This window comes from Aspergillus pseudotamarii (genome assembly GCF_009193445.1).
Source record: "Aspergillus pseudotamarii strain CBS 117625 unplaced genomic scaffold BDV38scaffold_27, whole genome shotgun sequence".
Classification (NCBI taxonomy): Eukaryota; Fungi; Ascomycota; class Eurotiomycetes; order Eurotiales; family Aspergillaceae; genus Aspergillus; species Aspergillus pseudotamarii.
In genome coordinates this window covers 171,252-198,973 of record NW_022475041.1, presented here as the reverse complement: position 1 = coordinate 198,973, position 27,722 = coordinate 171,252, and the positions used below count along the sequence as shown (strand labels likewise).

Genomic DNA, 27,722 nt, shown 5'->3' with positions numbered 1-27,722 from the left:
GTCTTTTATTCCCGGTGTAGATATATGTATAATACTGGCACTAACTTTGCTCCCAGTATGATCTCGCAGTGCACGCTCTGGTGGACAAAACTTCCATATCTCTTTCCATCGACTATTGGGAGAACGATTGTCTTACCAACGACGAAGCATTGAACGTCATTTCGACCCTTCAACAAACACTGTTACATATAGCCTCCTTCCCTAATGTGAAAACGGGGGAGGTGGAACTTTTGAGTCCCAGAGATCAAGAGAGCCTCCGCAGCTGGAGCGAACGGATACCGCTGCCACAAGAGATGTGTGTACATCACTTAATCGAGCCAAACTTTAGGAATACTCCTTCGGCTGTGGCAGTAAGCGCATGGGATGGTGAGCTTTCTTACAAGGAGCTCGATCGTCTATCCGCCCGTCTTGCAGCCCAGCTCACGGAACTCGGAGCTCATCCAGAAATGTTTATGGCTTTGCTATTCGAGAAGTCTATGTGGACTGTAGTATCCATGATCGCGGTGTTGAGAGCTGGAGCAGCCTTCGTGCTTCTAGAGCCATCATACCCAACTCGTCGTTTGGAACAAATTTGTGCCAACACTGGGGCCAAATTCATCCTCAGCTCTGAAAGGAATCAATTGAGACTCAGTCACCTCTCTGCGCAGATAATCGTCGTCAGTCCAGCAGCAGAGCCGCACTGGCCAACCATCAGGCCACTACCAGCCAGGGTTCAGCCACAAAACGCGGCTTACGCAGTATTTACCTCTGGGTCCACTGGCAAGCCTAAGGGCATTGTCATCGAACATGCTTCATTTTGCTCGATGATTGAAGCCAACAAGGCAGCTACAGGTTTGAGTCATGCCTCACGAGTGCTTCAATTCTCTTCGTATGCCTTCGACGTGAACATCAGTGACCATCTTATGACGCTTTCATTAGGAGGCTGTCTCTGCATACCATCTGCGTCCGAATTGCACGACGTTGAAAAGGCCATTGGTGACTACAACGTGAACTACGCTGCTCTTACCCCCTCCTTGACCAGAATCATAAACCCAAAGAGCGTTCCATCACTGAAGACAATTACCACAGCTGGTGAAGCAACCACCCGTTCGGATATTGCACGATGGCACGGCCATGTCCGTTTGAATAATGGGTACGGCCCAGCGGAATGTACCCCATACAGCGCGATTCGACCAGATATCCCGGATTGGTCAGACTGTCGAAATGTTGGCTATGGGACCGGTGGCGTCTACTGGATCGTCGATCCAACCAACCACGATAGGCTACTCCCCATTGGTGCGATTGGAGAGCTCATGCTAGAAGGTCCGGTTGTTGGCCGTGGGTATTTAGACAACGCAGAACAGTCCAAAGCTTCCTTCATAAGTAACCCCGTTTGGCTGAAGCACTTTAGGCCACATACCAGATCACGCTTCTATAAATCTGGGGACTTGGCTCGCTATCAGTCGGACGGGGCGCTCATCGTACTTGGGCGCAAGGACACTCAGGTCAAACTCCGGGGCCAGCGGATTGAACTAGAAGAGGTTCAATTCCACACACGCCAATGCTTCCCTCGGGCCAGAGAGGTAATTGTGGAAGTCATACAAGCTGGCGCGCAACATGTCCTAGCCGCTTTCATTGTACAGCCGACTGACCTAGATTTGGAGCATCTCAAAACCGACAATCTGTTTTACCGTCCAACTGAAGCATTCCAAACTGCAGCTTCCTTGGCGAAAGCCCGACTTCAAGAGTCATTGCCTTCATATATGGTCCCTACTGCATTTTTGCCGTTGACTCACATCCCATTGGTAGCTACAGGAAAGGTCAATCGTGCCCTCTTGAGGCAGTGTTCTTCGGGGTTGTCCGCGGCCAGCATTGCAGAATACCTCAACCCTCGGGATGAAAGTGCCAAGATGGCCCCCAGCAACGATACAGAAGCATTACTCCTGGGTTGTGTAGCAGATGTGCTTGACAAAAGCCCGAGTGAGGTTGACCTGAACGACAGTTTCTTCTTTATCGGTGGCGATTCGATTAGTGCGATGGAGCTAGTTACCCACTGTCGCAAGCAAGGTCTGGCTGTGACTGTTCCAGACATTTTTCGCCACAAGACCGTGCGAAGATTGGCGCCTCATGTCTCGCGAACAGCTCAGATCACTATGGAAACGAGGAAGTTGGTGGACATACCTGTTGGCCTCTCTCCGATCCAACAGGCACTATTGAACCGCCTGCCTGATGGACAAGGTACATACAATCAAAGCTTCTTGCTCAAACTTGCACAGCCCATATCATCAGCATCCATGGACACCGCTATATCCATGATAGTGAAACGGCATTCCATGCTTCGAGCTCGGTTTCAACAGGAGTCTGGTCAGTGGAAGCAGATCATTCCACTTCACACTGATAACTCGTATATTTTCCGGTCCCTAGTGCTGTCGAGGGGTGGTGTTCACCACCACATGGTGGAGGCCCATGAGGCAGTGAATATAATCAAAGGCCCAGTCTTTGTCGCCAGTCATATAACAGTCGACAACACCCAATATGTATTCTGCGTCTGCCATCATCTTGTTGTTGACTTGGTATCCTGGCGTATAATTTTCAACGACCTTGAGACACTTCTACGAGGGGATCCTCTACCATCTAATACCTCCTTGCCCTTCCTCTCATGGTGCAACTTACAATCAGAATACGTAAAGGAGCATCTGAAGCCCTCGTCAACCATCCCGGGTTTGTCCAGCATGCCATCGTTTCAGTGCTCGTTCGAGCAATACTGGGGACTCGATGGTCATTCCAATACATACTCTGACATAGTGCGCAGCAAATTCTCAATCGACGTGCAGGTTACGCAGGTGCTTCTGGGGCCTGCAAATGACCCTTTGCAGACTACACCTGTTGAGCTCTTCCATGCAGCGATTCTCCTGTCATTTGTGCGCTCTTTCCGCGATCGTTCCCCTCCCATAATCTTTAATGAAGGCCACGGAAGGGAGCCCTGGGACAGCTCGGTTGATATATCGGGTACCGTGGGTTGGTTTACAACAATATGGCCCGCTCTAGTCCCAGCAAATCCAAGTGCAAAATTCGTCGACCTCCTTCGATGTACCAAAGATATTCGACGGCAAACCCCAGCCAATGGCTGGAATTACTTCGCAACCCGCTTTCTTCATCCAGAAGGCCGACAGATACTCCAGACTGCTGGGCCCATGGAAATCCTTATGAACTACCACGGACTCTACCGCAACCTCGAGAAAGAAGATAGTATTTTACAAAGCACCACCGAAATAGTGGACTTGCCGTCAAATGTGGGTGGCCACATACCAAGATCGGAGCTCTTTGGTGTAGAAATCTGGCTATCTGACGGCAATTTGGAATTCGAGTTTAGCTACAACAAAGACTCGTTCCACCAAGAGGCAATTCTCAGGTGGATCACTCTTTGCAAGGAAATCCTCATGACCAACGCCAATGAGTTGTTGTCAGCTTCACGCCAGTATACGTTGAGCGACTTTCCCTTGTTGCCTATGAGCTACACAGAGCTACCACAACTTCTGCACAACATTTCGCATTTGGGGATTGATCCGTCCAGCATACAGGAGGCATACCCGTGCTCCCCAGTACAGCAAGGAATACTGTTGAGTCAGGACAAGGACAGCGGGCTTTATTCAACAAGCACAACTTGGAGGGTATTCGGTCCAGGTCTGAGTCGGTCTGAGCTAATCAATCGTCTTCGCAACGCCTGGGCTCGCTTGGTAGCGCGTCACTCAATCCTTCGGACCATCATTGTAAATAGTGCGTCATCAGACAGACTTTATGATCAGATCGTTCTCGATCATGGAGCCGGTGCCGTAACTATTCATGATGACACCGCACCGAAACAAATGTCCGAAAGGCCATTACCATGGCAGTTCAGAGTGACCAACATATCTGATACGGAGCTCACATGCGAGCTTGTCATTACCCACGCCCTCATAGACGGTATGTCCATTCAGAACTTGGGACGTGACCTCAGCAGCGCAATGAATGAAACCCTTCCTGAAGGTGAGGCCCTGCGATACAGTGACTACGTAGCCTACTTGGAATCACTTTCGGAGGAATCAGCGGGCCAATATTGGACACAATATCTGTCGGATGCCAGCAGCTGTATATTTCCACGGTTAAATGAATCTCGCAATGGTAAGCTTCAAAGTGCGAATGACACACTTGATGGCTGTCAACTTCATACCTTTTGCGAATCAAACGGTACTACGCTATTTAGTATCATTCAGCTAGCATGGGCCCTCGTCCTAAGAGGTTATACGGGTATGGATGACATTTGCTTTGGTTATCTGACATCCGGAAGGGATGTCCCACTCCCAGGCATCAGTGGTGCCATTGGCCTCTTCATCAACATGTTGGTGTGTCGTCTCCAACTGGATAAGGAAGCTTCTGTTTTGTCACTGCTAGAGACGAGCCAGAACAACTTCGTTCGCCACTTGAATCATCAGCATTTTTCTCTGGCAGAGATCCAGCATCGACTAGGGACCAGCCGTGGGCCACTCTTCAATACAATCATCTCGCAGCAGAGCTACGCATCTACCCATGAAAACAGTAAAGCTGAGTCAGATACAGTTTCCGTGAAGGCCACTGACATTGAAGATCCCACGGAGTACGACATTGTCATAAATATCGCCGTCAGCGGCGACCAAGTTAATATTTCGCTCAGCTTCTGGGATTCTGTACTGTGTTTATCTCAAGGGTCCAATATCCTTGCTCTTTTAAGACAGACTATTCTAGCAATCATCGAAAATCCATCAGGCACCATTAGTCAAATTGATCTAATCAGCCAAGAGGACCTTGCGTCTATCCATAAGTGGAACAGACAGCTTCCACCCGCTGAGGACATTTGTGTCCATGACCTCATTCTCCAGCAATGTGCTATTCGTCCAGAGGCACCGGCGGTGTGTGCCTGGGATGGAGATCTCACTTACAAACAGCTTAATCAATTCTCGTCCACCTTGGCTTCTAAGCTCAGGCAGTCCGGGGTGGGACCAGATGTATTTGTGCCATTACTGTTTGAAAAGTCCAAATGGACTGCTGTTGCGCTCCTAGGCGTCTTGAGAGCCGGCGGGGCGTTCATATTGTTGGATGCATCATATCCCACGGGTCGGTTGCAAGAGATTTACCGTCAGGCTGATGCTCACATCATACTTGCGTCAACATATACACGCGAAAAAGCCGCCGAGATAAGTGATCAGGTTTTGATGGTCTGTCAAGATGATATTGAGGGGTGGAAGTTGCGATCTGAAGAACAATGCCTGCAATCAAACGTTCAACCGTGGCATGCTGCGTATGCTGTCTTTACATCCGGCTCTACGGGGCAATCTAAAGGTGTGGTTATTCAACATTCGAGCTATGCAACCAGCGGAAAGTCTCTACAGAAACGACTCAGAGTTACCCCAGATACTCGAGCTTTTCAGTTCGCCTCCCACGCTTTCGATGTAAGTGTCAGTGACTATCTGACAACACTAATGGCTGGCGCCTGCATTTGTGTCCCCTCTGAGGTAGACCGAATAGAAAACATTCCACTTGCCGTACAACAGCTGAGATCCAATTGGATGCACATCACACCATCCGTTGCACAAATATTTCAACCGTCGCAGGTAACTGGTATCAAGGTCATGGTGCTGAGTGGCGAGCCAATCAAGCCAGACAATATTGAGACGTGGGGACAGTCTGTTCACCTCATCAACGCATACGGGCCAGCCGAATGTTCTGTCGATTGTGTTATCAATGGCGAGGTGGTTTCCAATCCGTCAAGCATTGGAATAGCCAGTGGGGGGGTTTGTTGGATCACTCATCGAACCAGCCCCAGTCAACTGGTGCCAATTGGCGCTATTGGGGAGTTGTTAATTGAGGGTTCGATTATCGGCCAGAGATATCTCCACAACGAAGCAGAAACAAACAAGGCCTTCATTGAGTCTCCTTCCTGGCTGCAGAAGTTCAGAGGCTTTTCCTCTCCCGGACGCCTTTATCGCACTGGCGACCTGGTTCAATATCTCCCGGATGGTTCGTTAAAATACGTCGGTCGTGGCGATACTCAAACCAAGATCCACGGACAACGCATTGAGCTTGAAGAAGTCGAGTTCCGTCTACGTCAGCATTCCTCCAAATATCAAGATGTAGCAGTTGATATTCTACACCGGCCCAGTAAGGACGGTACTTCCCACCCGGTACTGGCTGCATTCCTCCAATTGCCGGCATCGAAAACCACCGGAGGAGAATTCTCCATTCTGCATGCTAGTCCCGAGTTCTTCACTGATACCCAAACGTTGCGATCTCAATTGGTTGACGTCCTCCCCCGTTATATGGTTCCAGCGATATTCCTTCCGATCAATCATATTCCGCTTACACCGTCAGGCAAGGTTGATCGGCGGCAGTTACGTATGCAAGGAGCCAAAGTCCCATGGGATAACAAGGCTTCCCATCCACAAACAGCGAAATTACAAGCGTCTACGGAGACTGAACATAAGCTCCAGCGAATATGTTCACAGGTTCTGGGAGTCATGGCAGAAGAAATCGGTATGGACGACGACTTTTTCAAGATTGGGGGTGACTCGATCAGCGCCATGAAATTCGTATCCAGGGCTCGCCCTGAAGGCCTTTTCATGACTGTGAGCCAGATCTTCAGCTCACCTAGCTTGAGAAAGCTGGCACAGTCTGTGGTAAATAGGTCTGAGACCAGTGGGGTATCGGCCACGGCTCCCAATGCTATCTTCTCAAACATAGACAGGAACACCTTCCTCGACCAATTAAAGAATGTTTCTTTCGATGTTGGGAATGTTGCCAGCATTCTTCCAACGACCGAGATGCAGTCGTTTTCAACACGTCGGCCGCAGAATTATTGGTTCTTCGAGTTCTTTGGGCCCCTTGACTTTGAAAGGTTAAAACAGGCGTGCTCAGATCTGGTTCGACAGCATTCGATTCTTCGCACACTTTTTGTGCTTCATAACGATGAGACTTTCCAGATCATCCTCAAACAACTATCTGTTGATGTTTCTGCATACGAAACCAATGGTCAGGCCCCACTGGCATTCGCTGAAGCCTACAGCCGCCAGGATTCTCTGTCGCAGACTTTCTTGGGGGTTCCCCCTATTGCCTTTACACTTGCACAACATACTGATATGCACCATGTCCTCATAACTCGTCTTTCTCACGCGCAATATGATGGCCTCTCAATTTCTAAACTTGCTCAAGATCTTTTCGATCTACTTCACCAACAGCCGATCTCCGTGCCTGCGGACTTTGCGATGTACACTACCCATGCTTTGCATAAACGCAGCACAGAAGCATTTGAGTTTTGGAGAAATGTTCTCAATGGAGCCTCGATGACTCCTTTCCTTCCACCCAGAGACATGGTTGGATCAACCGATGCGTCCCTAGTCGAGGCATCTCAGAATGTGACACTCCCAAGCCCACCTGCTGGAATTACCATGGCAACGGTGGTCAAGGCAGCCTGGGCAATGGTCCAAGCCAGGCTCCTTCATCTGCACGATCTTGTATTTGGTCAGTTGGTCAGCGGACGTAACACCAGCACAGAAGCTTTGGAGGACGTGGTAGGGCCGTGCGTCAATATTATTCCTGTTCGAGTCCAGATACACCCAGATCAGTCCACATCGGATCTCCTGGCCGCGGTTCAAGCCCAGCATGCCCATAGTATCCCCTATGAAACCTGCGGCCTCCGGGCGATTGTCAAAAACAGCACGTCTTGGCCGCGGGACACGGATTTCGGGTCTGTTGTGCACCACCGAAATACTGGAGATCAATTTACACTTCAGAGTGATGAGCTAACCTGTCATGTTGACGCCTGGTCACCCGTATCTTTGCCCTCAATGAATACATGGATAGCGACTACTGCGGACGAGAATCAACTGCAGGTCAATATTTTCTCGCGAAGTGAAATTGCAACCTCGGCTCATATGGAGATGCTTGTGAAAGAAATGACTGAGGTGTTAGCCATGTTCCAAAAGGGGTAGATAAACCCTGTTGCCCTTATATGGTCAGAAACCCGACTCTTTCATGGAGCGGTATATCATATCCTGTAGCCTAATCATTTGTTAGAAGCTAGAATATAAGCCCTTTTCTCTTCACCATTGTACGCATGTATACTTGAGTAGCCAGCCTCAATCGAGCTCTTGGGTCATTATGATTTAATTCATGAAGGATGATTTGACAGTTCAACGAAATTCTACGTGTTTTATTCTTGACAACAGGCCTTTCAAACTTGTTCCGGTACTCGCACGGGGTCTCTTCGTGGTCCAAGGCCAGTTAACGGACCAGTCTGCGACTGTTCTAGCATTGAGATGTAGTGACGACAGATTATATAGCACTGGAGTCGGGCAGTAAATATCAAAAAGCAACACACAATTATGGCCTGCAAACGACAGTCTTATCAAAAGAGAAATCAGAGTACAAGGTCATGGGAATGTCTGGATTCTTAGGAGCAGCATCGCCTCTCTGGCATGTGCAGTTTATCTAATTCAGGACACAGACATCTCCGCCTCTCATGCCCATATCCTGGAGTCCCGCGTAGCACCGTATAACTGACCCTGTGAACCTAACCTAACCTAGCGAAACGCCAGTCTATTTGGGGGTCTCCACAATTTATCGATGCAACAGTAGCCGCGTGAAGTCAGGGTCTTGAAGACCTTGAAGTGCCCTATATTTACAGCAGATTGGAACATGCTTCTCCGCTTTGTAGCTTCTGTTCTAGACGAGTATCGATATTCTTGTCTCCCGACTTGATATTTCATATCGGAAAAGTAACCGGCGCTTACACCGTAATTACATTTCAGTACCGGTTCCAACGAGCTGGCTAGTTAAGAGTGAGATGAATTTAGTTCCAATAATATACACAGAGGCAGCCCATATTCGTGGTTTTTGTTCTGCCTCGAACTTCCAGAACTCAACGTGATGGATCACGAATTCGCCACATATGATTTAGACCCCGTATCTAAATTCTCGGACCTTCTTCTGGTAGTAGTAAGACGCCAATAAGCCCGTCGCTCCAAGAGCTATAGGTATAGGAGACTTTGCCCCGGTCTTGATGGTCCGGGAGACACCAGCGCCTAGCAGGACTAGACTGTTTCCCAAGGCAAGTTCGGTGCCATAGTCCTTATTTTCTTTAATCAGGTAACCTGATCATGCGGTCAGCTTGTATGTTCAATATTGCTATTTTGCATGGGCGCTTTGTCAGTGCCACTTACCGGCACACGCATAGGAAACTCCTAGCCCAACTCCCGCGATCAAAGAAGGCGCCGAACGCGTCCGCAAATATCCGGCAACGCCCCCTGCAGGCACTGTTTTATTGCGAATGATTAGCAACGCCTTGCGCTGATATCACATGTCCACTGGCTACTTACAAAGAGCAGCAAGAGTAAAGGAAGGATGTTCAGCCATATTGTCCGGATGTTAATAACGGGCGCAAGGGATTGGAATCTTCACGACAGAGGTTGGGATCGGCGATTTTTTGGTGAGCAAGGAAAGCTCTCTTAAGCGTTCAAAACATCGACCCACTCTATTTAATTGGTTCATCTGTGATCACGTAATCACTACTAAGCACCCGGTCATCCCGAGGAATTGTCTATCCTCTCATGAGTTAACATTTCCAGATAGACAAGCCAGGTTAGGACTATGATACAATGTGTATCTCCTTTGTAGATGTTTGGGATGCGAAGAACCTGGCTTATAGAATATATATTTATATTGTGTGGCTTCAAACATATATACTTCCAAGTTTCGACACGTATATATATATTCTCTCTGCATTGTTGGCTTACAATCCAGAGTTATACTAATGGGCTAACCGTATAGCTTGATCTAAAGATTTACTGCCCTGGTACTGCCGCCAGTGCCTGTGATCTTCTACATAAACGGTGCCAAGAGTTGATACCGTTCAAAGGGCGTATCCCCAAGACAACCTTCATCACAACGACTGGGAATTTGAGGAGGGACTAAGAGGAGCTGTTCAAGGGGCTATCATTACCGTGACCAAGATTACAAGTCTAGACATCGTTTACTTTAGAAGAGCGGTAGGGGTATTTGTGATACTCTTACTAGCGGTCTGCCACCTATTTCAAGTCTGCAAACACACAGTTACTCCGGTTCATTTTTTTGTGATAACAACGTAGGATGATAGTACTGGGCACATAACGAAAAGCACAATTCACATCAGATGTGATAAGAACGGGTCGCAGCGTAGGAACTCAAAGTTACAAACAGGCAAAAACATGCGTTTGGTTTCCCTCCTCCATTGGCTTCCGGTGTAATCCAAAGTAGCCTATGTACAAAGTGTCGAACAAATGCCGAGCCCCTATAGGTTTTCAATCTCGTCAAGGTTTTCCACATCCACTCCATCATCTTCGGAAACTTCGGGGATAACCTGGCCCTCAATATCAGGGTCAACCTCGGAACCGTCAAAGTTATCGAATTCGTCAGGCTGGACATCGGCCACCTCATCACGCTTCTCGAACTCAATCTCAGGGTCGAACTCAAGCTCTTCATCACGCTTTCCAAGGTGACGGACAGCAGTATGGTAGATATCTGCGAGACGACGGCACTCGACGCCCTTCCATGAGCTCCAGCCGGAAAATTGGCTGCAGTACTTGTAGAGATCCTTCTTGAAGTTGTCGTCAATGCGCTTCTTCATGGCCTTAGTAAAGCGCTTCTGCTTCTTGGTGTTCCGGTAGCCGAAATCGTGTCTTTGACAGCTGGGGATGAAGTTGTATCCGTCTGGCTTATCGGGCGACTTGGAGCAGTTGTCCGATGACCAGTTGCACTTGGAGGGGTTCTTGGCCTTGCGCGCCTTCTGGAAGGTCTTCATGGAGACCTTGAAGATGAGGTTATCCGTGGCCTTGGCCGAGCATGTCGTCGCGCGCGCCTGTAGAGCAGAGATGGGGTTGTCATTGACAGCAGTGGTGTAGGGCAAGGCAGACGAAACTGCAGCGAAGAGGCCCAAGGTAGCAACAAAGATATTCTTCATGTTGATAAGTGGCTCGTGGCCGGATCGTGTAGACAATGAATAGTGGATTTGACACTTGCGGAAGATTGTTGATGATTCTGAAAGAGCGATATGACAGGAGATGACCCGCCCTTTATACTCGCGATTGACTGCGATGACTGTCACGGGCTGTCTTCCTGAACGAGGTCATTTCGTGCTCGGTGAACTCCATCTCGCTCCGCCCCCATTCTGTTGTATCGTCTGGCACTTCTGCCGTGTCTAATTGTGGACCTGATGCATTTCATCCCCTGTCGCCAAGATATTATTTGCCTTTCTTTACGAGCTCCGAAAATGAATATCATTAAGATTCTCGACATGTTATTGGAGAAGAAGGGAAGCCCCTTCGGGATACGATAGAGGGCTTTAGGATCTACAGCATTTGAATTGCACCGACCATATTCACTTGGATAAGCTGAGCCTTGGATAAGCTTTAGAGGCCTATTGGCCCTGGAAATTTCCTAAATCAAGGTAGTGTCGTATCCAATAATAGTAAATTCCGGACAGAAATGCCACAGGTACGAGCATGGCTCGCAAGCCAAGACTTAGTGAAGAATCTTGGGTTGCCTTCGTGGCTCGTAAAGCCCCCATCGTCGCGCAGCTGCTGCGCTTGTTGTGTATGCCAAGATGATCGTCACCGTGGTAGACCCTTGATTCTAAAAATAGTCCACAGAAGGTTATCATCGGAGGATCCCCCGCTGAAGAAACCCTTTCTCCAATCCTATTCTGCTGCACCATGTATCCTTTTTCTTCCAAGATGGGACCAATGATCACGTTTGTCTTTTGATTGCTGGTTATCTAGGAGTAATTTGGTCCAACAGCAGTATATGCCACTCTTAACTATGCGATATTTTCCAGTAAATGTGACAATTGACATAATTGACGCAATACGAGGTCAAGCTATGCCAAGAAAAAACCCGAGACTACACATCGTAAAAGCTTCAATTTCGGCATCGGCCCGGCGTTACTTCTACATAAGGCCAAGAGTTTCTCATGAAGTGCGCTCATAGCTCGTCGGTTAATACTACGAAGGCGGTTAATCAGTGGGGAATTACCCACTTAGACAGCGACCTTTTCTTGCCATTGATAGATGGTCGATGCAAGGCTTGTGATAGTGATAGCATTAGTTTCACTGGGATATTCAATACGAGGTTGCTAAATCTGTAGCGCGGTGCTCGTGAAGTCTAGTTCCACATAAGGTACTGCGGTGTATATTGTCCAGCTTACTCTTATTTACCCACAGTATAGATTGGTTTGCTCAAGGAAAAAGCAAAAATCATCACATTTAAATCTAGTGAGGCCGGCCATGTAGAATGAAGTTTCGTCTGTTCGACGACTAGTGCACCGAGACAAACAAAATAACACCAGGCTCTCGTTACATGGTCACCTCGTGCTTCTCGTCCGTCTAGCAGGCTCGGGTCCATTGTTCAAGCGTCTAGTTAACAATCCCTGGCTGTCTGGATCTCAGAACAATATCTCCTTAGCTGTTCTTCGCACGTGCTGAAGAATGTGGGGTTTTTTCGAGTATATTCTAGGTGATATCCACGCCTCTAGGCCTTAACTCCATAAATGTAGGTGCTACGCATGTGCTCGATTCATCGATTTCGTTATTCGGTGTTTCATGTGATGCCTCTGGGCGTGCGTAGTCTTGCTGTTTGAAGCCAGCATATTAGATTATAGTTACAACCATTCTCTACCAAAGGCCGCTGAAGAAGCTAAGCAAAATGAATGCCGCTGGGGCCACCTGATCTTGTCTCGAAATACCGTACTTGTCGGTAGCGGTACGTCCAAAGAATGTGCAGACACATGTAATCTTCTGGCGTTTCTTTAGCCACCAGTATGGTCCCTTTTCCCACGTGAAAAGAATGTGCAGGCTGGACACACTGTAGTAAGAATGCAGTACCCTGCAATCTTGAATAGGGATGGCCATGGGATTAATGAATATCTGTCTGTCTCTAAACTTATCAGCATACCTGCTTGAATTTACGCTACGAACTGTATAACGCTGAGGACGGATAATATTACTTTGGATATTTCCTTTCATGTTTAGGATGGACAGAAACGCCCAAAATCTGGATAAGGGAATTTTATATACAGTGTTACGTGTTGAAGCAGGATTGTCACGAAAGATAGATTATTGCTTACAGTTCCTCAATGTCAAGTGAACCGGATGTTAAACGTTTGGCCGAGACACTGTCGTGCCACGTTTTCAACACCATATGGTCATTAACTCAGCATTCCGTATAATAATGCCACATAACAGATCTCAATGATCGAGGAGCACACTGGATGAACGTCCTAAACTACCAGGGAAACTCAATTTGTTCGAAAGCGATCATGTTCAAAGATCATAGGGGCTCCACAAACATGGCTCCCAGCAAGCAGGCAGGCGCGCTGACATCCCAACATATCAGCTGAAGCTCCACAAGGGAGTAACATGCAGCCACAAGCGAGTGCGAAGGCTGTGGTTGGCTAGGGCTGTAGTGCTGGGAGGAATGTGGAGGTCAGCGCAATGACTGGAATGCACACAGTGAGCAGCCCGGCAAGAAGAATCCCAATACTAGTGATACAGATGATGCTGGTGATGCCGGTGATGATAGTGACCGTTTAGGTCATTAGAACAGGCAGGCACTTCGGCTTGCCCAACCCCATCAAGTGAGGGTATACGTTGCAGGCCTCGACCTGGAGTTCAAGCCGGTTGTAATGACGGAGAATGAGTTGTTTCAGACCGTTACCGCCCTGGGCGCGGGACTACCAACGACAAAAACTCAACTAATCACACCGTGAGTGATCGTGGGCCTTGCTGAGTCCTTCTGCCTACAAGTGTTGTCGGCGTCACGGCTTCACGTCTTCCCTGCTAATAGCAGCCCGCGTTGCCGCAGTATTGCCTTCGCAGCCATGGGTGGTAGCCAGGCGGTTGGCTTTGGATTGGGCCTCGAGCTGAGCGGCGTGTTTCGGACACAATTGGCTGACGGTGGGGATTTCTGCTACCGCGTTACTCAACAGCGCGGGGCGATGCCACTCATGAGACCTCCTGTGGGCACAGCGATCGAGGGGAGCTAGCTCAAATGAGAGAAGCGCAAGACAATCGTTGATGAGCACAGCGCCAATCCAGTCCACATCTCGGTGGAGGCGCATCAGTGATGCCTTCTCCAGCGGACCACCATCCGCACTTTTTGGAGTTGTCCACAGGGTGAGGGTCAGCACCGCTCCTACTAGCAACCCTATGCGGTGTGGACAGACCAGGATATTGGCGTGGTGTCTTGCAAGCCATGGCTCTAAACCCGTTGGGGCTATACCTTATACAATCGCGAACCCAGTGATGGCAGACTCATTCCCCCTCAAGACGCAGGCCCTAGCCGGTGGTATCTTTAACATGCTAGCTCAGGTTGGGGAAAGTGTTGGGATCGCAACACCGGCACTCATTGCACAGCAAATAACGTCGCAAACGAAGCATGCAGAAAGTGCCACCGGCTTGCCAAAGGCTTATAAGACTGGATGGTGGTACAATTGTGGATTGGGGTTTATCTCAGTAGCAGAGCTTTTGGTGTGTGAGGAGTATTAAAAGACTGGAAAACAAGGGAGACTGATTTGCCGGTAATTCAACAATTCTCGCTTTTCGAATATAGCCTATACTTTAGCCACTTGCGTTATTACCACTTACAAAGTCAATTTCATGTCAAAGAAAATATAGAAGCAAAACTAGAAGAGTTCTGTTCGGCAGTCGGGGATGCCCCTAAGAAAGGCACTCGGTATATGGTTACCCATCACGTACCCTTGTTCTCACTGTTTCATACGTTACTACCAGCCGTCTACAGGCAGCTCACAATAATATGAGGATAATCCTAAAGGGATGTTTGGCTCTGCGTTAGCCTCTGACGCTATCAGCCTCTCCAATCCCGCCCTGAGAAATGAACCAGGAACCGGTTAAAACCACCCTGCAAACAAATGTTTTATCCAAAGCAATTGTCCCTATTCCAAAATTGTTGCGAACATATCAAGGGCGCACGTGCTGGTAGAAGACAATCAATGCTCATCGCAATCATGAGTTTGTTTTTACCGAAGCCCTAGTTTAATATACCCTCCAGCCCGACCACTCACAAGATGTGTATACTAATATCAAGACGATTAAACTGAGACGCCGGTCCGTTAGCAGTGGATCTTAACCTGCGGGGGGGAAGCAGAAATGCCGACAGGTCTGATCGATATCTACCAGATAATAACACACGTTCGCTCGGACGACAAGACACTAACTCAGGAACCCCCACTGAGCCCGACCAGTACGAGGCTCGGACATGTTCATATGGGCAGATAAGATAGCGGAAGTCCGACGGGAAGGAAATTCAGGGCGAATTTATGCAGAGTTGTGGAGACCGGAACGTGAATTATCCATTGGTCAATGTTTTGATTACAGAGTTACATTATGCAACTGAGGAGATGTGAGGGGCATTTGGTAAGGGGCTCGACTATATATAGCATTCGCCAGAAAGAAAAATTGAGGACCTTGGTATCCTTGCTCAGTGTTGTAGTCGATATATTCTTCGATCATGCCGCGCTTACTCCCCATCTCAGCGGCTACATTGGCTCTGGCCCAGCTCAGTTATGGCTGGGGCAACTTAGGCCACGAGGCGGTGGCTTACATTGCCCAGAGCTTCGTTGCTTCTTCAACCGAGGCCTTCTGTCAAAATATTTTGGGCGACGACTCCACCTCCTACTTGGCCAATGTCGCCACATGGGCCGATTCGTACAAGTATACCGATGCCGGAGAGTTCTCCAAGCCATACCATTTCATTGATGCGCAAGACAACCCACCACAGAGCTGCGGAGTAGATTATGATCGGGATTGTGGTAGTGCCGGGTGCAGTATCAGCGCGATTCAAAATTACGTGAGTTACCGTACATCTAATAGAAATATAGGAAGCTAATTTCACCCAGACCAATATTCTGTTGGAATCTCCCAATGGCTCGGAGGCATTGAATGCCCTCAAATTCGTGGTCCATGTTCGTCACGTCCCTTGACCGTTTTAATCCAATTTCCTAACGAGTAGCAGATTATCGGAGATACCCACCAACCCCTGCACGACGAGAACCTCGAGGCCGGTGGTAACGGTATTGATGTGACGTATGATGGAGAGGCCACCAACCTCCATCATATCTGGGACACCAACATGCCCGAGGAAGCCGCAGGTGGCTATAGTCTGTCGGTCGCAAAGACCTATGCCGACCTTCTAACTGAGCGCATCAAAACCGGTGCCTACTCATCCAAGAAGGACTCATGGACAGATGGGATCGATATCAAAGACCCTGTGTCGACATCTATGATCTGGGCGGCTGACGCCAATACCTACGTCTGCAGCACAGTTTTGGACGACGGACTGGCATACATTAACTCCACGGACTTGTCCGGCGAGTACTATGACAAGTCTCAGCCAGTCTTTGAGGAACTTATCGCAAAAGCTGGGTATCGGTTGGCGGCCTGGTTGGATCTGATTGCGAGTCAGTCCTCTTGAAGGAGTTATTCGGAGAGTGGGATTCTCGTTCTATGAAAGTTAAGCTTGGCATGTGTAAGCTATTTGACCCATGCCTATGTAGAGTACTCCACTAGGATGACTCTAAAGAGAATAAAAGACTGAAATAAGGAAGCTCACACTCATTGTGGACTATCTTCACCGAAGGCTCTCGTCCTCGGAAAATGCTTAGATGAATGGTATCTAAAGAAAATGAATTGCAAATGCTATGAACATAGTCAATTACACTGCCCCAATGACCAATAATTGATACTCAATCGAATGCATACCCAAGAGACCTTAAGTGATCATTGTTTACATGGTTCCATATGCAACCCTGCAACTCTCAAACACAAGGCATCCAATATCACACTACAATACTTGGCGATCGCACAACACGACAAGCATCTGCGAGGTAAAAATAATCTAAGATATCATAAGAAGCAACTAGGCGAGAAACCATAGAGGTGGATGGAGGAAAGCAGACAATCTGTTGCCCATAGATACTATTACAATGATGTGTCACAATCTACTCCAATAGCACGTTTCACTCCTGATTTTGTAGAATCCTAGTAACGACCGAAAGGCAGTCGTATTCTAAAACCACAGAAGGATCATTTCTCAGCTGCGTGACCAATCTATTCTGCAAATGGCTCCCGACGTTAACTTGATAAGGCCTCCAGATACCTGCGCCTTATACCGACCTGTAAACTGACAGGTTTACGGAGCCATCCCTCACGAACTTCCAAGGGCCCTGTTCGCTCCACGCGAATATCAAACGACCGGAATAACGTCGCACAGCCCACAAACAACTCCATCTCAGCCAGGTTGCGGCCAATGCAGGCGCGAGGGCCTTCACTAAAAGGAATGAATGAGTCCTTCTGTCTTTGGGTGAGGCGACGTGGGTCCCAACGCTCTGGAACGAAGTCCTCCACATCAATACCCCAAATATCCGCTGAATGATGCATAGTGTATCCCGGCACAGAGAGAACATCACCCGGATAGAAAATGTGGCCGCATATCTCAACAAGCCCTCTCTCGGTGGGAACCTCGCGTGGGAGGCCTTGGCCAAAGGTGCTATGGATACGGAGCGTCTCCCAAACAGCCCATTGAAGACTGTACCGTTAGCAGTAGCCCAGGATATAGTTGGCTCATCCTTGGAAGATGACGTCCGAGACTGGAGATAGGAAACAACATAAGTCTAAAACAAGCGACTTGAACTTACTAAATGATTTTCTTTACCGCTGACAGATGTGGGACCTCAACATCAGCGGGAATGGCTTCATCCAAAGCGTTCTGGAGTTTCCACAATACACGTGGAGTGCTTGAAACCCAGTACAAAAGGGCGCATAATGTGCTAGAGCTGGTATCGGACCCAGCTGCTATCAAGGTCACCGCCTCGCCAGTGAGCTCTTGATGACCCAATTTTGAGCCACCTTGATCTTTCGCGTCAATCAAATGAGTGAGAAAATCCTCTCGTTTCTCCGCCACTGACACTTTCATGTCAAGACGCGTGTCGACTGCCGCTCCAGCTACATCAGCTAAATTGGAGATAGCCTCCACACCTTGGCGGAAGAAGGGATCAGGCAACCACTTGGCATAGGGAATAAGAGCTGGGCAGATCCCAAGAGTGGCAGAGACATCACCACGACGATTAAGGAGTTCCACAGCGTCAATGGTGACTTCTGGACCGTCTGGCACTTTCGGTATAGACACTGTAGCGTTTCCCCTCTCCAGCATTCCAAACGGTGCACCAAATGCCAAGTCACCGATGATATCAAATGTTAGATAATTACACCATACACGAGCATCGATCACTGCATACGAATCGTCTGGACCTTCATGTGAATCAATCATCTTGCGCCACTGTCTGACCAAAAGCTGCACATTGTTGTGCGCGTATTGTTCGACTTGGGCTAGAGATCTCGCGCTAAATGCGTGGGAGGCGATCTTGCGCTTGCGAGTGTGTTCGGCACGACTGCGGGTCGTGAATATGCTCCAGTCAACGTTCAGGAATGCATTGTAAAAGTCGCTGAGATGAGGTCTGTCAGACTAACTGCAGGAAAGCGTAGATTGTTGTGGATTTACCTCTTGAGAAATCCATTATCATGTCCATATATGGCTTGAATGGCTGACTCATCTGCGACAGAGATATGGTTCGGAGCCAGGCGGACAATCCTACCGTGCCGTCTATGTAGGTCGTGAACGACCAAGGAGCGACGCCCCTGACGAACCTGTAGAATAAGCCAGATCCTGGTGAAGCCAGCAATAAAGGGTCCTGGGATGTCACGGAGATGCCACCGGTCAAAGTATCCTGCAACGTAGTACGCCACCAGCAGGCCGGGAATAAGGATCGGAACAAGAGAATACAAAGACCAAGTAACGAGGTGCAAGTCGAGCAACATGTTGGACAACTCCACACAAGATAGAGAGGCTGCTATGATGTTGGCCGACAGGTGGCCGCCCTTTACAGAACAATGGCAAAGTATGGACTTTCTCGGTCCGTGCTCAAGGGCTTATCGCAGTCAAAAAGTTTGTAATTATCCTCCTGTCAATCAAGCGTCACAACAACAGCCCAAGGATACAGCGGATGACTGCAAGTCCTGACAGCAGCTGCGAACGTGACTCCGGGGGCAGAGATAGAACTGGTAGTTTGGGGAGAACCATTTGCCTTATTTAGAAAAGTACATGCGTGAGAGTGTATATCGGTGGGCGAAACCGAGCGAGAGATGACCTAACCGTGTCATAGTTCTGCAGTAACCTCACCTTGCTGGGAACCATGACGTGAAAATCTCGCAATCTCGCTCCAGAACCTTCGTATGAATTCATAATTAAAGAAAGGCAACATAACCGACCCAGTACTACTCTGTATAGAAACCGCATGTCAATTTTGTAATCTGGACTCTCCATAAAGGCAAATATCATGTTTATCTCTGATATTTCTACAGGTAGTACAGAGACTGCTCATTTCTTTGACATATCCAATCGTATCTAGAAAATTGGTCTATCGCTGCCTGTCTCTGGTTTCCCCACTTCAGTTTCTTTAAACACTAATTGGACCAGCAACTATCTTAGAATCACCTACTACACTGCAGAGGTACACTTCTTAGACTAAGAGAATATTGCCAGATATCTGATCTCTCCATGACTTTACAATTAGATGCCATACTGAGGAATTCAATCCGATCCTACTCCATAAACGCGCATCTAGTTTAGGAAATACCCAAGGATGGCCACTGCCACCGCTGATTATAGTACAGACTTCGACTTATTGGGGTGATTGATGGGAGCTTTCTAGGGTACGTTTATCGGAAAGCATGGTGCATATGGTTATTACGGTACAGGTTGACAAGCCTCTTGAGTGCACCAGGCGCCTTGAAGCAGAGGCTGCAATAGGAATTGCGGTCAAGGTCGAGGATGGTAATATACCCATTTTTTATTCAGTGGCGGCAATAATTCTCAAGCAGCAGTCTTGAATCCGAACTACACCTCACAGGCTTTCACGATCTCCCTATGTTGAATACCGCTAGTATTATCATAGGTCGTACGTCACATCTGTTCAAAATCCACGCCACATCATGATTGATAGCAACAGCACCGAGCTCTCACCACACTCCTGCGTTCTGACCTGTATGTGTTGTTTTGATGAACTCTTCTATTGCTAAGCATAGATATAGACTATCAAAACCTTGGCGATTGCCATGAAAAAGTGACACTCATAAGACCTGTTCTGTTGTTGATATCAGTCCAACTCCAGTGGCGATATACTTTGTTCGTACCGTACTGCAGAAGTGCATGGCTTAATGGAATATGCGCACTAAGGACTCTTGTGGCTTCGCTATTGCATAAGGCATGAGGCAAGGAGTAGACGAAGATGAAATGAAAACTTCCATCTAGGTATTTACATTGCTATGGAGTGAGATTTTATACAGAAATGCTAGTTGAATAAGCATTCTGAACCAATGACGTCGTGGAAAGTGAGACACGCCCAGAAAACGAAATCAAGAGATATCGAGAGAGACGGTTTATAAGAATACAATAAAAGAATAATCGGCAGTTAAACCGATTAGAACATATTGTTTCTTCACCTGGTACCCTTCTACCCCGGACCTTAAAGTCGTGCTGGATTGCTTCAAGAACAAGTAACAATAATAGCCTCCAGTCTCAGGGATCAGGTAATGAGGCTGGTCTCCTGCATTGCCTTAGTATGCATTATTTGAAGTGGAGCGTTACCTCATCTACTCTCTCGTGTAGTCCAGAACTGTTTACATGCACACTAGTAGACATTACGGTGAACATATCGCACCACATATCGGCTAATTGCATGGAGAGCTGAGAAGACTGGGTGATAAGCATTGAAGTACCACAAGGGTATGGTTGTTCCCAAAATATAATGTTATGGGCTACGCTAAATACTCCTATCGTATCAATTGAATACCTATGACACGATTTTTCCCTAACATAGGATCACATTTTTATGGAAGATGGTCAGCACGTCGATGCAGATCCTGCTGTAATTACTTCGGGGGTGTTTACACATTCCCGTACGATGTTCACCCTGATTTACTGAGACCAGCAATCTTAATTTTAATTCCTTTGTAAAGCTAGCGGCAAGAGCAAACCATTGCCCATGAACTGGTAGAACACACCGTCCAGATGCTTAGGGCGGGTACATGCATCAATAGACTCGGGGTTCACAAACGATTCATCGTCGGGTCAAGCCGACTTGGTAGCCTCACAACTTTATCTACATGAGGTAGTTTTGCAGCTGCTCATGGCTGTTTAGTCGAACTACCTAGACCGATTTCAAACTTCTGTTGGAAGCGCATTGGCATAAGATCAAGGTGTTCTATCTTAAGGCTCCAGATATTACTGCAAATTACCAACGTACGCAGAGCGCATTCCAATCGGGCGGCATTGACGCCGTGACTCAACAAGCAGTTCGATCTGCGGTTTCCACCTTCGTGTTCCTTCAATGGCCATGGTGGGACTTTCCGTAGATATGATATCTGATTCGAGGGACGATCAATGAAGCATGCTCCTCTTCAGCCACGAGAATGCCAAATCCCGAAGTCAGCTCAATTGTACGCTATCGAATCTTTGACTCGCTATGACTTCATTGGTTCGCTAAATATATCTGTTCCCATTTTTCCAGGTGACAAGACAAGGTCAGTTGGAGCTGTCTCCGCATATGTGGGCCTGTCTGGTGCTTCAGAGTTATATTATGTGCAGGGATTCCCGGTTCCTAAACATCTTGGCATGGCAAGAACCACAGTGAGGTTGGGCGAAATTGAGAAACCATTGGTCACAGTGTGGTTTCTGAACTGAACCAATTTCCACAGGATATATCACAGAAAGGAAAAGTCCTGCCGGGCTTGTTGTTGAAGTGCTCTATTGCTCTCATAAGGACTGAGCCCCTAGGAAGAATCCCATCACCAATCTCCGAAGAGTGGACCTGCACTATTCCACGCTTAGCACTTCCTAATTAGTGTATATATTGTCGATCCTATACGTCAACCCAGGTGAGCAGCCTGTGGTTCGTGTCTTAAATGCTGCTAGAGCACCCCCAGACCATAAAACCGGCTACATGCAGGTTGCAAAACTAAACCTAAATCCTTGAAGCGCTATCCTATAGTCTAGGGCATTAAGTGACAATTCCCTGTTTTCAATGCGAATATTTGTCATTTATGATCACATCCCTAGTTGGGAAGCGCAATTTTAGCCGACAGTGGAACACCATTGATCCTTTAACGATGGATTTACTTGGGGATTATGTGTACATTGTGCAAGAAACACGATATAAGCCATGGAGTCCGGCTGAGGCTCTGCAACATGATCGGATTCTCTTCACGGGGTTCAACATAACAGAGGTATGCAGTACTCTGCTTCCAGGCTGCAGTCTTCAGGGCGCTTGATGCGTGTAGGTAGCCCCTGAGTCCACTTGTGCAGTTTGGGTTGCCTCCAGAGGCGAAATGCATGACGGGAATTAGCCAACACGAGGGCAGGGGTGACATCCCCCAGACGGGCGGGAAGAGCAGGTGCCAAACATGCATCGAGCCAATGTAACAGCACGATCTGATGTTTAGCTCATGCAGGTTCTGGGTGGAATTAAAACACCCGTCCGGGGTGTTCAAGTGATCTCCCAACCATAAACATCCAATGCGCTGACCCACCAGGTTCTAGACCTCATAGAGTGGCATGTTTCCCTGCAACAGTTTGACCACCTATCGTACTTTTGTGCCCGAGGGCGAGGGATCAGTACCTGGAATAGCAATATGTTGGTTTAAGCAGGCGAAATGTATCAAGTCAGGCAGAACGCAAATGCCATACCGCAAGCATCCCACTGACCCCAGATCAGCTATAAATACGCCCTGCAATCCCTTTTAATCCGTTCATTTCTTCATCAGACACACAAGGTCCCTTGTCCGCTTCGTCCTCTTTCTCAAAGAACAATTGCACCTCTCGTCCTCTTCCACGTTGAAGTTCTCATCTACCAAAATGCAATTCCGCTCCGTCATCACCCTTCTGGCTGTCGCTACTGCCGTCACCGCTGCTCCCTGTGACAGCTGTGATGGTGGCGACTCTGGCGACTCTGGTGACTCCGGTTCCCAGTGCAGCTCTAACCAGGAAATGAAGTGCTGCTCCGGTCTCACCAACGGGATCCTGAACCTCAACATCCTGCCGGCCCTGTGCCTCCGTAAGCTTTACACCTTGATAGACGATCCATGTTCATCTCTAATCCCATATTAGCTCTCCTTGGCAACTGCAACAACCAGGTCGCCTGCTGCGAGACCAATGGAGTTGTGAGTCATTTCCTTTGCTTTAATTCGTGATACAGAACCTAACTTTATATCCACAGGGACTCCTTAACTGTCTCACCATTCAGCTCTAAGTTCATCGCATTTGGCAACCGCGAGTAATGATACACGCACGGTGAGGAGGCGATCCGCGACTCGGTAAATCGACATGTCTTTCTGCGGTTGGGCGGGGAGCAGTACTGTTCCAGTGTCTAGGTGTACACGCATTGTCCTAGGTCTAAAGTGTGGAAATTAGAATAATAGATTACATCGCCAGGGTGTGTAATACACCGTTGGCAGTATGTACATCGGAAAGCTACCTTGCATCACTACAAAACGTAGAAGAGCGGTGATCCTCTCCGCCGGTAAACCTTACATGATTTAATAAATCTTACCAGTAATATTTGGGTATGGAATCTAGAGAAACCTTTATTTATATGAAAAAGACTGCCCTTCACAAGGGTTCTTGGTTGTTTGAACTCTTTTGCTATAAATGAGTAAGGGGAATATATATATTCTTCGAGCGAGCTTGAGCAACAGGAATCCTGGACATTAAAACACGAAAACAAAAACAATCATGATTCCAGAGAAGCCAGAGAAGATTGAATAGTTAGGAAGCATCCAGTAAGACAAAATATAGGAGCCTCAATATTCAAACTGACAGGATTGTATCGGTGTTAATGGCCATCCAACATGCTTTCACTCTTACTTTTTGACGAACATTTAGCAAAATAAAGCTACTTTCTACCAGCAAGATCCGGTGTAGTGTAACGGCTATCATACCTGTCTTTCACACAGGAGATCGGGGTTCGATTCCCCGCACCGGAATTTCTTTTTTGTCGTTCCGCCCCTTTTTTGGGGCTATTCTTGTCAACCGCGGGAAAATCAATGCCTCAGGCTTCATGGATGGAACGAGGGGAAATCCGCATTTTTACGCTCGAGTCTACCACCGTCCCTTTCTGTCCCCCTTACCTCACGTCCACAGTTTGCAACACCAGGGTTCAGTACTGTTATAGTGATTGTAATCTATCTTTATAAATTCTTCTTTCACTCCCCAACCCTCCACCTGAAATCTTTGTGGACTTGTCTTCTACCGCTGCCTGCCCGCTGGTAATCACTCTAGAACAAGTTTAAGCACATCGCCCAAGGTCGATAATGGCTCAACGGGACGTCTGTTGGAAAGAAGATGAAATGGGCGAACTTGCTCCTACATGGACAAGGTCACCAGATATCTCTGTCCTCAAATCCCTTGCAATGAAGTACCTGCCCGAAGGCTGTGATAATATCATTGTTACATTTTTTTGCGGAAGGTTCCTTTAACAAGTTATATTACATCTCTTCACCACACATTCCACGGCAGTATCTCATACGCGTAGCTTTGCCAGTGGATCCCTTTTTCAAAACGGAGAGCGAGGTTGCTACCCTCGCATATATCCGCCAACACACATCAATCCCTGTGCCCAGGGTACTAACATACTGCTCATCATCGGACAACGAGCTTCGCTTTGAATGGATTCTGATGGAAAAGATCGGAGGTATCCCCTTGTCAGATATGTGGGACGAGATGTCTTTTGACACGAAGGCAAGCTTGACGACAGAGGTTTGTGGATACTTAAGAGTTCTTCAGGATCTTCAATTTACCCAAATTGGAAGTCTATACTTTTCTTCAGTTCGCGAACAAGTCGATACTAGAGACTTTGGTGACGACCTGGGAGCTAAACCACCCAATGCACCAGTCAACTGCAGCATTGGCACGGACTTTGTGATTGGCCGTGTTGTTTCTCCTTGGTTTTTCAGAGACAAGCGCCTATTTCTTTCTGCCGACCGTGGCCCTTTCCCAGCTTCGTATCAATTCATGATGGCGAAAACGCGGATGCAGATCGAGCGGATCAAACATCTATCCGCTCTATCTACAGATGACTATTATTCTGAGACAGACGAAGTTCTTGCGGTGGAGCAAGAGGACGTTTTGGATACGTGCTACAGCCTAGAGAAGCTTGTGCCTTATATCTTTCCCCCACCAGGTGGACAGCATGAAGCTAAGTTGCTTTACCATGATGATCTTTCAGCCTCCAACATCATGGTGGACCCGGTGACCTATCGCGTCACTGGTATAGTCGACTGGGAATGCGTCTCTATTCATCTGGCATGGGAAGTGACAGAGTATCCATTCTTCTTGAGAGGTATTGACGTGCAAGAGCCGCCACCGCCCCCTGCTTCAGGGATTATCGAGCCCGAGCTTCGTGAAATACGGAAGGACTGGGAGAAAGTCTGCCTGCGACGTCTGTATAGATGGACTCTACATAATGATATTGGATTGTCACCGGATATAATGCACAAACGGAAGTTTTCCGATTGCCTAGAGAATATTGAGATGAATTGGACAGCATCCGGGCATTGGGCACGATGGGTGCTTCAAGAAACTGTGTCAATGGAGGAGAACCCAGACCAAAAAGACCAGCCCCAAAACTTCAGGCTCAGTGCCACTCTTGACAGCTAAGTAACCCCTATGAATGACGCTATAGTATCAATGCAGGCGCCGCTACCGTTAAAGTAATTCCGTGCTCTGTGGTTTGAGGAGTGACGGTGAATGAAATCCTACCCTTTGTTTTTGCGATTTCCTTCTCATATATAATGGATGATTACAAGAGTACAGGTCAGTCACCAAATGAATATTCCATCGTCCAGACCTGCCATGCCTAGACCGGGTCTAAGACGGCCGCCGAACACAATGATGCTACCGATACTGCGTGCCGGGTCTTACAATCATCTTCTACTTTAATGATCCTGGTATCCGTTCATCGAATTGCCTAGGCATTTACCCGTGATGAAGGTCTCCTCTTCTCCAGCTTCTTCACCCACATCTCCGGGCTACAACCTTTCTCCCCAATCCCCATCCCTCGTCACTGTTTTTACCAAGGTGGTCAACATTGGCTCCTCGGCAACATTCAACACTATTTTGTTACTTGGTAATCTTGCCATCCCCAGTTCAACATCTGTTGTTAATTGTCCTCGTCCTATTGAAGCGCATTTGCACTCCGGGAGAGTATACAAAGGGGCCCGTTCAAGCATGCGGACTTGCTGCTCTTGTCGATGGCATGCCTGATCCGAGCGCTTGCCTCCACTATCATAGCCATTTATGCCATGCCAAATGTTGCCCTGTAATATATCAGCAGGTTGCTTCTGGACTTGTGTACATCTCGGTCCCGTTACTAGAGTTTGAAGCCCCCACCGCGCTTCAAAATTTAAACATGCAGGTACCTCGATCGCAAAAAAGGCCAGCGCAGCAACGGGGCTGGTTCCGTAGTCCGCAAGAATTATACTGCATCCCACAGGGCTGTGATCATGGTTCTTTTTATCAATATCTCCGAGCGAAGCACTAGTGGCCAGATGATGTACCACGTACCGGACGCATTCCTTCATTAAGGTTGGCTACCGACTCAGTCCTTGGGGCAGCGACACTAAAGTCAATACACGCAGCGAGAAGCACGTAGTAGAGCTGCATTTTGATTCTGCTAGTTATTATTGATTGTCCTCAAGATAGTGGAGGTCGAGCAGTTTCTTGATGGGAAAGAGAAAATATTGTGTTCGAGATCAGTGAGAACTTTATACTCTTCAGGACATCATATTCAATGTCCTCCATAATAACTATTAACGCCCCACGGATGCATTCATCGTCATCTCTTGGATTTTGAATACTCGATAACATGTCGTACTAGAACCGTATTTCTACGCGTGACAGAACTAGCCCGGATAGTGTCGTATTTGCTTGTTTTCTGTGTCGGGGCTTTTTCGGCTCCACTAACGTACGCACGACCTCGCACCGGCGACATACATTGACGTCTAAAGGCGCCTAGTACAGGCCCATGGTGGAAATGTTCTGTTTGGTCCGCACACTTGTACAGATAGCATGGCCGTGATGATTAATCAATTTATTCGTTGCCTTGTGGAGCATTCCGGCATGGCAACGTGGCTCTGTACACAGCTATAAACGAGTAATATACTGGCTGAAGAGCCGCAGTCCGGATACCAAAGCCTCGGCGACATGGGCCAGCTATTGCTTGAGTATTTCACTACAGACACTTCTTGTGACGCTTCCATAGACCGGGCATGCCGTACATCTGATCTCTGGAATTTAAATTCTCATATGGTTGCTATATCATCGACCCGATACGATGGTAGGAATACGGATTAACGGGCCACACCTAAACGAGAAATTCAATATCCTAAGCGTCACAGTGACTACTTCACCAGGAGAAGAGTGAAGAGCGCTCTAAGGATACGACCGCGGTGATTTTCAAAAAAATTCAGCGACAGAGAATTCCGTACATGGCGGGAAGTGGCACGAGGTATGTGCAGCCCACTATTAGCAGAGGTGACCCTAGCCAGCTCTACCCCAGTAATTTTGTCGACCAGCGT

The 27,722-nt window shown here is 47.8% G+C and overlaps 8 protein-coding genes and 1 non-coding gene across 9 annotated transcripts in view; 4 read left to right on the top strand and 5 right to left on the bottom strand.

The window, feature by feature from the left end:
* BDV38DRAFT_283000 (uncharacterized protein) overlaps nt 1-7,979 on the top strand; it is a gene marked incomplete at both ends in the record, with an annotated part of 28,127 nt that extends 20,148 nt beyond the window's left edge. Inside the window, one exon of the mRNA XM_032059939.1 lies at nt 57-7,979. Within this exon, the coding sequence (XP_031913516.1) occupies nt 57-7,979 (7,923 nt within the window). The remainder of the gene's footprint in view (nt 1-56) is intronic.
* Nucleotides 7,980-8,816: 837 nt separating this feature from the next.
* On the bottom strand, nt 8,817-9,465 carry BDV38DRAFT_246781 (TMEM14 family protein). The gene is made up of 3 exons (XM_032054597.1): nt 9,366-9,465; nt 9,210-9,302; nt 8,817-9,140 (listed from the first exon to the last, which is right to left on the bottom strand). Exons 1-3 carry the CDS (start codon nt 9,400-9,402, stop codon nt 8,944-8,946), a joined length of 327 nt encoding a protein of 108 aa, XP_031913515.1. The 5' UTR covers nt 9,403-9,465; the 3' UTR covers nt 8,817-8,943.
* Nucleotides 9,466-10,187: 722 nt separating this feature from the next.
* BDV38DRAFT_246779 (phospholipase) lies at nt 10,188-11,025 on the bottom strand. The gene has a single exon (XM_032054596.1). It carries the CDS (start codon nt 10,982-10,984, stop codon nt 10,316-10,318), a length of 669 nt encoding a protein of 222 aa, XP_031913514.1. The 5' UTR covers nt 10,985-11,025; the 3' UTR covers nt 10,188-10,315.
* A 2,809-nt stretch (nt 11,026-13,834) lies between these two features.
* BDV38DRAFT_282997 (uncharacterized protein) lies at nt 13,835-14,273 on the bottom strand (the record flags this gene model as incomplete). Its single annotated transcript, XM_032059938.1, has 2 exons — nt 13,835-14,171; nt 14,239-14,273. The coding sequence occupies 2 exons, from the start codon at nt 14,271-14,273 to the stop codon at nt 13,835-13,837; spliced, it is 372 nt and encodes a 123-aa protein (XP_031913513.1).
* Nucleotides 14,274-15,546: 1,273 nt separating this feature from the next.
* Nucleotides 15,547-16,509, top strand: BDV38DRAFT_271303 (S1/P1 nuclease; the record flags this gene model as incomplete). Its single annotated transcript, XM_032057288.1, has 3 exons — nt 15,547-15,885; nt 15,935-16,000; nt 16,051-16,509. 3 exons carry the CDS (start codon nt 15,547-15,549, stop codon nt 16,507-16,509), a joined length of 864 nt encoding a protein of 287 aa, XP_031913512.1.
* Nucleotides 16,510-17,168: 659 nt separating this feature from the next.
* BDV38DRAFT_282995 (cytochrome P450) lies at nt 17,169-18,911 on the bottom strand (the record flags this gene model as incomplete). The annotated part of the gene is made up of 3 exons (XM_032059937.1): nt 17,169-17,622; nt 17,732-18,538; nt 18,595-18,911. The coding sequence occupies 3 exons, from the start codon at nt 18,909-18,911 to the stop codon at nt 17,169-17,171; spliced, it is 1,578 nt and encodes a 525-aa protein (XP_031913511.1).
* Nucleotides 18,912-22,767: 3,856 nt separating this feature from the next.
* BDV38DRAFT_246778 (uncharacterized protein) lies at nt 22,768-23,724 on the bottom strand. The gene is made up of 3 exons (XM_032054595.1): nt 23,366-23,724; nt 23,257-23,309; nt 22,768-23,203 (listed from the first exon to the last, which is right to left on the bottom strand). Exons 1-3 carry the CDS (start codon nt 23,386-23,388, stop codon nt 22,899-22,901), a joined length of 381 nt encoding a protein of 126 aa, XP_031913510.1. The 5' UTR covers nt 23,389-23,724; the 3' UTR covers nt 22,768-22,898.
* A 335-nt stretch (nt 23,725-24,059) lies between these two features.
* BDV38DRAFT_t129 lies at nt 24,060-24,131 on the top strand. Its single transcript has one exon. It is a non-coding gene; the product is annotated as a tRNA-Glu (tRNA).
* A 327-nt stretch (nt 24,132-24,458) lies between these two features.
* Nucleotides 24,459-25,803, top strand: BDV38DRAFT_282993 (uncharacterized protein; the record flags this gene model as incomplete). The annotated part of the gene is made up of 2 exons (XM_032059936.1): nt 24,459-24,579; nt 24,680-25,803. The coding sequence occupies 2 exons, from the start codon at nt 24,459-24,461 to the stop codon at nt 25,801-25,803; spliced, it is 1,245 nt and encodes a 414-aa protein (XP_031913509.1).
* Nucleotides 25,804-27,722: the final 1,919 nt, after the last annotated feature.